Source organism: Siniperca chuatsi, linkage group LG6 (assembly GCF_020085105.1).
Source record: "Siniperca chuatsi isolate FFG_IHB_CAS linkage group LG6, ASM2008510v1, whole genome shotgun sequence".
In the NCBI taxonomy this organism is placed as follows: domain Eukaryota; kingdom Metazoa; phylum Chordata; class Actinopteri; order Centrarchiformes; family Sinipercidae; genus Siniperca; species Siniperca chuatsi.
In genome coordinates this window covers 30,331,497-30,343,292 of record NC_058047.1, presented here as the reverse complement: position 1 = coordinate 30,343,292, position 11,796 = coordinate 30,331,497, and the positions used below count along the sequence as shown (strand labels likewise).

Below are 11,796 nucleotides of genomic sequence, written 5' to 3'. Positions count from 1 at the left end.
TAACCATAGCAACCGGTTAATCTTGGGTCGACACTGCCAGTGTTTCCCCGTGACACTGTTAAAACATTGTGAATCCTAGCTATCCAGAAGTTTTGAACGTATTTGTCCGTCTTGTAGCCACCGTTAGTCTGTCTTTATCTCAAACTGACACTGTGTTGAAAGATAAAAGTTCAGAAACAAATTAAATAAACAGAGGTGAGGAACGATGGACACTCCGGATGAAAACCAAGATAGAAGTCAACAGAGACTGCAGTCAGCTGCCTCGTTCAAGGCTTTCATGTTGAAAAACAGCACGAAAAGCAACCTGAACCTGTAAGTAGGCCTAACGTGTGAATGATGGAGTTATGTTGTTAGCTCATGGCTGCAGGTCATCTTAGCTAGCTTGGTCGGTTGGTTAAAGCACATTCCGTGATCCCCATGTAAACAATTGAGTTTAACCATTAGCAAAATTCAAAACACAAGATTAGAAGCTGGTATCACTAAAAAACATATTTAAATAAATGCCTCACACTATGCCTCACTACTGAAAACAGCTATGTTTTATGATGCCGTTTAATGTTGTTGCCTACATTACTGATGTAAATACAGCAAACAGCCTGTTCCAAGAAGCCAGTTTATTCCCTCCTCTGTTTACTGAGTTATCTGGATAACTTTGCGGAGTGAATTAACTTAAAACCTGAGACTCCTTAAACATTTAACATTGAAAATAGAGATTCTCACATTTGAGAAACAACAGCAAATGTTTGACATTGTTGCTTAAATTAAATGATGTAAACATTTAGTCTATTATCAATATTGTTGTAGAAAAGGTTTCAGTCGTAGTCATCTGGACACTGTTTTCAGAATCAAGACGTTTCGGCTCCCATCCGGTAACAGTGATGAAGTAGATGCAGCCAGAAAACAATAGGCCTGATTACTGATTACTGGGCCATCTTGAAAGTATTAGGTAACTTTCAGGTGAAACTAGCTATTAACAGATACTCAGGCAGATTCCCTCCTGAGGGCAGGGCTTATGTAACTCAGAGTAGCTTAAATTTCCAGTTCCCGTCCAATTTTTTCACAATTGAGAATGACTTCCGGATGGGAGCCGAATCGTCTTGATTCTGAAAACAGTGTCCAGATGACTACGACTGAAACCTTTTCTACGATAGAACACTCCTGGACGAATGAGGGACTACACCGTCCTATCAATATTGTTGTTGATTATTTTCTGTTGATTGACAACTCATTTAATCGACTAACCTAATCATTTCAGCACTATACTTATTGTAAAAAAGGACAAGAAATGCAACAAGGACTTGAACTCAAACAAAAAACATGAATTTTAAACCTTCCAACTTCAGCTTGAAAAAATTCATACATCAAAAGACACAATTCCTTATGCAAAGAGCAATACTGAACTTTTTCAAACACAATGACAAAACAGGGAAATTTGTCGCCAATCAGCTTAAAAGAAACAAAGAAGAATATACTGATAATGGCTATCAAAGATCCACATGGAAATTTAATTCATAACCCAAATGATATAACCTGGATTTTCCATGATTTCTATAAGGAACACTATCACTGAATACTGCACCTCAAGTATCCACTCATTTGTTGACAACATCGAACTTCCTAAACTATCCATAGAACAGGCCAATACATTAGACCAACCAATAACCTCAGAAGAACTCAAGAAAGCTCTCTTCTCCATGCCTAGCAATCAGATGACTTCCCTGTAGAATTCTATGAACAGTTTTAGCAACTCATGTCTCCGTCGTGTCTCTATCAGAATGGTTAACGAAATTAAATTATCAGGAAATATACCACCACACATGAATACCACCCTCATTTCAGTTCTGCTCAAACCAAACAAGCACTGGAAGACTGCAATGAAAAAATGACCTTTCATGGTAGTGGAATCAATATTTTCACCAAGTTGTCAGAGCTATTTCTTCTTAATTTCACCCCACTACTTAAAAACATTGAAGAAGACCTTATCCTCTGTAGCAACTTACCCATCTCTTTGACCAGAAGAATAGCAGCAGTAAAAATGTCCTTACTACCAAAAAAAAATGTCCATGACCCCTGTCCAACCCACATCACACTGGTTTAACAAAGACCATGAAGGTCTATCAGCCCCAAATTTCAGATTCTATCATTTCGCAACCAATCTACAATACATAACAAAATGGCTACAAGAGAACCAACAGTCATGACACCCATGGCTGGATATTGAACAATATGAATGCCAGATGTTATCAATATCAGATCTCCCATTTCTTACACAATTAAAAAACATAATTGCCTCAAAAACAGCTTGGTGGAAACTCAACCAAATCACCGGACATCCACTGAGTCCAAATAAATTCTCTCCAATATGGCACAATCTGGACTTTCAAATAAAAATAAACCTCTAACATTCAACTCATGGAAAAGATCAGGTACACATCTGGAACATTTATTTGAAGACCACTCACTGATACCACATGAAGCACTAAGACAAAGGTATAATATCGGTGATAACAGCTTCCTGCAATACTCACAACTGAAACACTGTCTAAAAGGTAAAATCAGCCTATCAAACAACTGTCTTCTACCCCCTCCACTGATTGATCAACTCAAACAATTAACCTTTCACAAAAAAATCCTTCTCAAAAATCTACAAGCTTCTGTTAAGAACAGACAACAATCTCTCCCTTCTGATCATGACAGGGGAAAAGACCTTGCTGTTACCAACAATATTAACTATCGTAAACAAATCTGCAACAACATTTTATCAATGTCCTCTAACACTAAAATACAACTAACTCAGTAAAAAATCCTACACAGAGTACACTACACTCAAACCTGTGTACTTCCACTGACTTTTGATACTATTGGCGTATAGACTTTTTATTACTCAAGTATAGCTATGAATCAGAACATGTCCTATAGTGGCTGGCACCAATTTGCAGTCATAATACAAAATAATACAATAATACAGAACAGAACAAACACATGCTACCACCTTCTAAGGAAAATGCCTATGTTCTTTACAGTGGTAAATTTGTACATACATATGTGTGAATAACATTTCTGGGTGGACATTCTCTAAAATGACCAACAGATGGTCAAACTCTGAGGAATCCTTTACTGATGTTGTTCTTTAATGTTCCAGCTATGACCATCTCACTCGGTTGGTGATAAAGGTGATGGATGAGCATCCACACAATGTGGTGGATGTGATTGAGGATATGAGCCGTGATGTGAAGCGGGGTTTATTTGAAGACAAGCAGAGCACCCTGCGAGTCCTTCCGCAGACTACAGCTGCTGAGCTGCTGGCTGAGCAGCAGCGCCTGCTGTTTTCTCGGTCAGAAGAGGTTGACCAGGAGGAAGAACTGGTATTGGCTACATACACCTACACTGTACATTTGTCTAGGTGATTTGTAGGGGATTTTTTTTTTTTTACATCTAATGAAGCCAAGTTACATATCCCTGTTATTTGAACAACATTTTACTGACTTTATCTTGTTTACTTGTTCTTCAATCAGATAGGTCCTGATTTAAATCAAAATTTACATTTTTAGACTGTATTTTATTTAGGCAAAATTCTTGTGCGGCTGCTTTTGAGGACAGATCATGACACTAAGGGCTCTTGGGTGCAGACACATACAAGGCCCCCCTCATATGTAGCAACAGATCCCCACACCACTTGTGGTTGTTTTGCGTCTTTTTGAGAAACATTTTGCAAGTTAATTATAACTGTAAAGTGCAATGAAAATTGCACTTGAACTTAAGTATTTAGTTCACACTAGCAATTAAGAGAGGATGTCTGCCTGTTGTGCAAAGGTTTGTGCCACAGCAGATCCATTCTGACACCCCCTATCTCCACAAATATATACATAATATTATCAGGCACTATACAACATATTATAGTAAACCATCCTAGGAAACTTGTGGTGCAGGTTATATTTTCTGATGGCAGAACAACTGAGTTGTCAAACATATTTAAATTGCTTTACTAACTTTAATGTAGGTTTACTGTAGCCTAAATATGTGCAGCTGTGTTAAGTGGGGAAGAAATAAACTAAATATAATAAACATAAATATAAGACATTACTCAGACATCAGTACTGCGGTCTTTGGATTTCCAACAAGAAATGTAAATAACAATCACTTGTTAGCTTGTGTTTAGATAACATTTGACATTGAAGATGTTTGACCTCTTTTGTTAAAAGAAAAAAGGTTTTAAAATATTATATTTCTCAAAGTAAGGTATCAATAAAAGTTGTTTTCGTTTCACTACCAAAACTCAGGTATCTTATTTAGTATTGAAAAAAATTCCCCAGCCCTTTTAATTATAACCTTCAGAAAACCTCTTGAGCATGAAAGTTTATTCTTGACTATGGGATCAGTATGTAATAAAAAATCTCAAAAGCCCTTTTTAGAGCTTTCTCATGGTCTTAGAGCTGGCTAGTGTTATCACATGATCTAAGTATGGAACTTCGGTCACATGATAACAGGTGGTAGTATACCAGGGGATATGGGAACTCCTGTCTCTGTTTAAAGATGAGCTCTGGTGTCAGATGTGGGTGTCCTCCTTAAGCTATCTCCGACAGTCCACTGACTCCAGTTCAATGACCTTTGACCTCTTCCCAGTCAATGCTGTGAGCAGTTTTGGCCTAGTGTTCACAGGCAGATGATATTGTCTGTTTTGAATGTTCATTCAGTCTTTTGTCCAGGCTCCTTGCTGTTTCACTGATGTAGTGTTCCCCACAGCTGTCACGTGTACCAGCAGAGATCTTATAAAACCTGTTAACCATTAGAATTTTGACATGCCTTTTCATCAGAAAATATATGAAAACAATATTTTGTGGCTATTACTCATATAATATTTGGAGCTGAATTTGTATAATGTAACACTGTTTATTGGTCTTCATCAGGTGAAAACACCTCTTCCCAATGTGAGTGAGATTGGCTTCTACCTGGAGCAGGCTGGCGTGGGACTGGGCAGGGAGGAGATGCAGAGGGTCTTCCTTGCACTCAAGCAGCTTGTTGAGTCGCAGGCGCTGCTGCGCTGCCGACTCTGGGGCAAGATTCTGGGAATAGAGAGCAGCTATATCGTTGCTGAAGCTGAGTACAGAGAGGGGGAGGAAGAGCAGAGCACTGAGGAAGCAGCTGAGGAAGTGGAGAGAGAGGCAGAGACTCAAGAGAATGATGAGAATGAGGTGAGGAAGTGGAAAGTACTCAATCAATGTACCAGATCATTAATTCTCAAATTGTGGCAGGGGTCTTTATTTACCTCAGCTGTAGAGAGCCTTCATTTGTTAAAGGCCTGGTTATTGTGTTACTTTGGTGTTTTCTAGATTCGAACTAACGTGTTAAAACACCAAAGTCACACAATAACACAAACAAACTAACCGGTCAAATCAAAACAGTCAATTAGGGGAACAAGAGTGTTGTTTCCTCTTATACTATTCATAGACCAGATCGGCACATACGGGTATTTCGCAAAACATCACAGCAGCGCCTCTTTTTAGGGGATAGAAAACTGAAGATTGAAAAAATAGACGTCAATGCAATTTGACGTGTTTGAATTACAATTTTCTAGTTTGAATGCATTCCTTTCGTGTTAAACAAACCTTTGTTTTGTAGACATGTCTAAAAATTATTTTGCGACCTTGCCTGAATCTGAGCGTTCGCAATATGAATTAAGGTTGATCGGTCAGTCGTCATGCCCCTTTAGTCTTCCTCCTTCCAATTGGATCAATGACCCAACACAGTGACCAGCCATTGCTTAGCCGGACATCTAGACATATTTGATCGAATCACCAGGTAGTGATGACAGACATGTTAACGGTTGTTTCTAGTTTCACAGTAGTTTCCCACATAATGTGAAAGCGTGATTCTTTCCCCCAAAGGGAGCACGGCCTTGGTGCTTCATGACGCGATGGTCCATATATATGGAAGGCCATTTATGCAAACAACGAGATTTTGTGTTTAGATGACATTAAAATGCATGTTAACACATGGATTTTGGCCGTGTTAACAAACTACATTTAAGCTTTAACACAACAAAAAATTTCTACACTTTAAGACATCTCATTTTGGCATGTTAAAACGCAAATACTTGTTAGAGCCGACAGGTTGTTCCATTCTTGGGTGTTTGAAGCACAGCGATTTTTGGCTATTGCTGTTCCCAGTCCAATAGTTTGTGGAGCACACAAACCAAAATTTTAGGATGTAACAAGTGCGTAGACGCCCACATTAGTAATTTATGCACAACGTGCTCCCTTGCATTGTTGTTCGCCATCGTTGAAGCAACCCTCCACATGAATATGTAGGAGTGCCTTGATTCAAGGTCCCTCGTTGGCCACAACCAGAAAAGGCATGTTAACGCGTCAGTTTTTGTTGTGGTAACGTGTCAAAATATAGCATGTTAACACAACCAAACTCTACGTGTAAACACGCATTTAATGCAGGAGACCTTGGTTTAATGCAGGAGACCTTGGTTTAATGCAGGAGACCTTGGTTTAATACAGGAGACCTTGGTTTAATGCAGGAGACCTTGGTTTAATGCAGGAGACCTTGGTTTAATGCAGGAGACCTTGGTTTAATGCAGGAGACCTTGGTTTAATGCAGGAGACCTTGGTTTAATGCAGGAGACCTTGGTTTAATACAGGAGACCTTGCACACTGCAGGAAGCACTATTTATGTGTACATGGTCACTCGTACGTTCATAACAGGCTACAGTCCGTTTGTCATCACTGATAGACTTGGTTATTATCTCTGATTAACAGTACTTTTTCAATATTTTATTCAGATTCCTTAACATGTACTTTAATTTTCAATTTATAAAATGCTTTACAAACTTTTTCTTTTAATCTGCTTGCTCCCGTGAGGTAAGTGCACGCTGCAGATCAGACTGCACATTCGCACAGTGGAGAAACAGAACAACAACATAACAGAAAAAACAAAAATAAGACTTGTTTTCATAAGACATAAACAAGACTGTCACATATCGAGAATTTGCTACTGTTTGTAAAACTATTCTAGATGGTCTGACCCACTTAATGAAAAGCCATATTGGGTATAAAGATATTAACACCTCAAACCACAAACCAGTTATAGGAGGTTTAGATACTGTATCACTAATTATAAAGGCAATCATAAACATATTTGAAATTAATTGTACAAACAAAGAAAGATCAGGTTATTTTGGAATGAGTAAATTGGAATATAACTTGTTTATTACCATATAAATACTGTATACTCAATAAGGCATGACAAATACATTTAAAAATCCTACTGTGAGACAAAGAAAATCAATTAAAAATATATTTTGAATGTAAAGATCTCACAATTTTATTGTAAATGTGATGGTTTTAGTGGGAACATTTTTTGAAGACTACCTATATTTTCCTCTTTTCCTTGATTTCCTTGATCATTTTCCATGATTTTACATATTTTATAAACTCTAAACTTTCATAAAAACAAAGAGTATATGCACAATTAAATATCATAATTACAGTTTTGAAAATACTTCTAATCTGCCTTTGTTTTATTTATTTATTTATTGTATTGTGTTGTATTTATTTATTTTTCTTATTTATTCCTTTTAGTCCTTTTTTCTTTTGTATTTCTTTTCATAATATTTGATTGTACCTTCTATTTACAATGTTTAACACTTTGTGACTGTGATGAAATGGAAAATTGTTTTGATGAATTAGGTCTTTTGAAAATTTAAAAGAAAAAAAGAATGCTTCTTCCCGAGTCTCCCTTAATCTTTTCAAGGTAAAATGAGAAATTAAGGTGAAATTAACTGTCTATGAATTGTTTTTCTGGTCTTGTGGTGGCTTTGTTTTCAGATGGATCCACTTCCTCAGTCGACCTATCAACCCCTACCAGTGGTGCCGAAGGAGGCCATAGGAACAGGTGCCAACAAGTTCCTTTACTATGTGTGCAAAGAGCCTGGTCTTCCTTGGGTAAAGCTCCCTTCAGTCACTCCTGCACAGATCACTGTTGCTCGCCAGATTCGTAAATTCTTCACTGGGAGGCTGGACACCCCTGTTGTGAGCTACCCACCTTTCCCTGGGAATGAAACCAACTATCTGAGGGCACAGATTGCTCGGATCTCTGCTGGCACACAGGTCAGCCCCCAGGGCTTCTTCCAGGCTGGGGAAGAGGAAGGTGATGAAGAAGACGAGGCACCCCGGGACAACTATGAAGTGAATCCTGACTTTGAGGGTGTTCCAGTTGCTGAAATGGCTGAGTCCACATGGGTGCATCATGTTCAGCACATCCTGCAGCAGGTACAAGTCTGATCAAAGCAGGTGCATTAACCATTTTCTCAGCTGATGTATACACGTGAGTAAATATGGACTGCTTTAGGGCCGCTGTACTTGGGTGAACCTGGCTGTGAAACCAGGAGAAGACTCTAATGAGGAAGGAGAGGCTGAGGAGAAGGAAGAGGAGCCTGATGAGCCTGAGCCAGAAGTTGGACCCCCTCTTCTCACTCCCCTCTCCCAAGATGCAGGTCAGTCTTTGACTTTGGACATTTTCCTGCCAAACATGTAATGGGTTCAAAAGGTAACCAAGGATGTAATTTCCACTGGGCATAGGGGGGCTTGTTGCCCTCATTTTTAAAAATATCTTTCAAATCCAAAATCCCACACTATTTTAAAGTTTCCCTTTGATTTATGGGGCGGCTGTGGCTCAAGAGGTAGAGCGGGTTGTACACTGATCACAGGGATGGCTCATGTGTCCATGGGCAAGAAACTGACCCCAAATTGGGGACCTTAAAAAAGGTCAGTCATCATCAACTCAGACAGCAGTGCCAAATAGCTGTGTGCATTCACAAGAGTGGCAGCTGCCCTCTGTGCTGCCGACATGTTTATATTAGATACAATGGCAGCTGCAGCAACTGCTTGCTGTCTTTAACCAAAGGACAGTAGTAAAGGTAAAAATACAACATTATCTATCAGGTCTGTATCAGAGAAGCTAAATGGAATTTTAGGTAAAGTTAGTGCACTAAAAAATAATACAACAATTTGCATAATCTGTTTTTTTCAAACACCATTATTAGGGAAAGCACAATAACCATTATTATGCAAAGTCTGATAACCAATTTCATCATAATCCATTATTTGCTATATTTATATAAATGTCTTCTTCTTTTCCTTTCCGCTGTTCCCTTTCAGGGGTCGCCACAGCGAATCATGTGCCTCCATCTAACCCTGTCCTCTGCGTCCTCTTCACTCACACCAATTAACTTCATGTCCTCTCTCACTACATCCATAAATCTCCTCTTTGGTCTTCCTCTAGACCTCCTGCCTGGCAGCTCCAACCTCAGCATCCTTCTACCAATATATTCACAGTCTCTCCTCTGAACACGTCCAAACCACCTCAATCTGGCCTCTCTGACTTTATCTCCGAAACATCTAACATGAGCTGTCCCTGTGATGTACTCATTCCTGATCCTGTCCGTCCTCGTCACTCCCAAAGAGAACCTCAACATCTTAAGCTCTGCTGCCTCCAGCTCTGCCTCTTGTCTTTTCTTCAGCGCCTATATTTATATAAATGTATAGAAATAAAATAGCATGCAGTTTTTCTTTTTTTTGGTTGATGAACCCATGACTGATTCATTGTGTCTCCACTTCTGAAACAAAACCTATGTCCTTGAAGGCAGCTAAGTCTTTTTAATATTTGTGTCTCTCAGAAATCTTCAACACCCCTCCCTGGAGCTCCAAGATATCCTCCACTCTCACCTCTCAGCATGCAGTAGCTGTGCTGCGTTCTAACCTCTGGCCAGGGGCATATGCATATGCTTGTGGAAAGTAAGTGAAAAGATCAGAATATTCTGACTTCCTGTGTTTCATTTCTGAAGTATCCTGAAGGCAATGTTGCAATTTACAAACAACCATGTGCTGTCTCTTAATTTAGGAAGTTTGAGAACATATATGTTGGATGGGGTCTGAAGTATTCAGGGGAAGGGTACAGCCCACCTGTCCCCCCGCTACCACAGAAAGAATATCCCAGTGGACCAGAAATCACTGAGGCCCTGGACCCATCACTGGAGGAGGAGCAGGTGGTGAAAGAAGCTTTAGAGGAGCAGCAAGCTGCCCAGGAGGAGATGGAGGACACAGACGAAGAGGAGGAGGAAGATGATGACTGAGAAAACAGTTACATGTTTCTAAGTCACTGGCCAAATAAATCAGTTTACACAGCAACATGGCTTGATATTGTAAATTCAGATGAATATAGTCCAATATCTGAAGAGGGCAGTAGTGTAAAGATGAGGCAGTGCTTGCAGTAGGATTGTACCCACCTTTTATTAAAGATACCCTGTGCAGTTTGTGACCACTAGTGGCACTATGGAATAATGTTTTACGTGTTTGTCCCCATGTTGTTTGTTCTTGTGCAAATGCATGAGGAAACACATGTACACGCACGTGGGTGATGTGATACACAGCTACCAATGGTTTCACACTATTCCACTGTTCTACAGGTGATGGCAATGTGTCAAGAAACACCACAGTGTTGTAGTGGTGTCTTCATTTTACCTCAACAATACAAAAAAAGCTTCCAGCATTCATACAAGGACCTTGAGGTTTAACACTTTCCTCTATTTCAATTCAGTTCAATTTATTTATACAGCGCCAATTCATAACAGAAGTTATCTCATTGCACTTTTCCTACAGAGCAGGTCGAGACCGTACTCTTTATAATATTAATTACAGAGACCCAACAAATCCCACCATGAGCAAGCACTTGGCAACCTAGAATTTTAAAGTAGTAATAATGTAATGGTGGTGGTAATATTAATAAAGTAATAATAATAGGAATCATAGTGATAGGAATAATAATGATAATTATAGTAATAAGATTAATAATAACAATTGTAGTAGCAGTTGTCGAGCAGGAACACAGGGGAAGCAGGTGGCCTACAATCACAGATCCAGACTCTGCAGCTCCGGAGGCAGAAATACCTGCTGCTCTATATTAAAGGAACGATGAAACTCTGAACTCCTTCCAGAATCCACAAATTAGGTCAGCTCGTGTAAGCTGTTCTGTTCACAGTGAAGATGAAGATTTTGTTTACATTGATTTCAAATATACGCCAAATTCTGCATAGCAATGCTTTGGATGACTTTCCTCAGGCCTTTTTGTATGAAATCTGATATTTATGAAATAAATAGGTGAGAGCCCTTGAAACCACTTGGAGATAATACGAACATACTGGATAACTCCATATGTATACTGTAGGGTACAACAGTATCCAGGTAAGATTTTTACGTTAACGGTTTTTTAATATGCCAGTTCTCTTCTAACCAGTTCTCAGTGAATATAGACTCGTTTTTATAAAGATTATTCCCATTGTTCCAAATCAAGGAAAGTGAAGGAAAGTTGTTTAAAGATGAGACCAAGACAATAACATCTGCCTGAAAGGTGAATAATTAGATTTTTATTTTACACACACAAACTGTACTGCAGGCTTTGAATATTGTATTATTCATATATTTATTGTTTTATTTGTTTTCATATTGTTATGGGATTTGGGACTATTTTGTTGTGGGAATTTGTGTATTATTGCTTTGTGTGGTGGATGTGTGGATTTTACATGTGGACAAAGACTTATATGTTTGTAACAAAGATTATGTGTTTTCAAAGCTTTCTTATTATGAGAAAGAGAATTAGCATAGCATGTTTACATTCCATGGATGAATTAAGAAAAATGAACAACATGAAATGTATTTAGAAAAATTCATGTTCTTAACAACACTCCTGAAACATAAAGAAGCAGGGAAACGTTTTAACAGGTGAAAATGTGGA

General features: G+C 38.8%; 1 protein-coding gene across 1 annotated transcript; it reads left to right on the top strand.

The window, feature by feature from the left end:
• Positions 1-10,193, top strand: rsph4a (radial spoke head component 4A). Its single transcript, XM_044199607.1, has 7 exons — positions 1-312; positions 3,143-3,365; positions 4,908-5,192; positions 7,833-8,276; positions 8,356-8,500; positions 9,683-9,800; positions 9,907-10,193. Exons 1-7 carry the CDS (start codon positions 206-208, stop codon positions 10,136-10,138), a joined length of 1,554 nt encoding a protein of 517 aa, XP_044055542.1. The 5' UTR covers positions 1-205; the 3' UTR covers positions 10,139-10,193.
• The last annotated feature ends 1,603 nt before the right edge of the window (positions 10,194-11,796 follow it).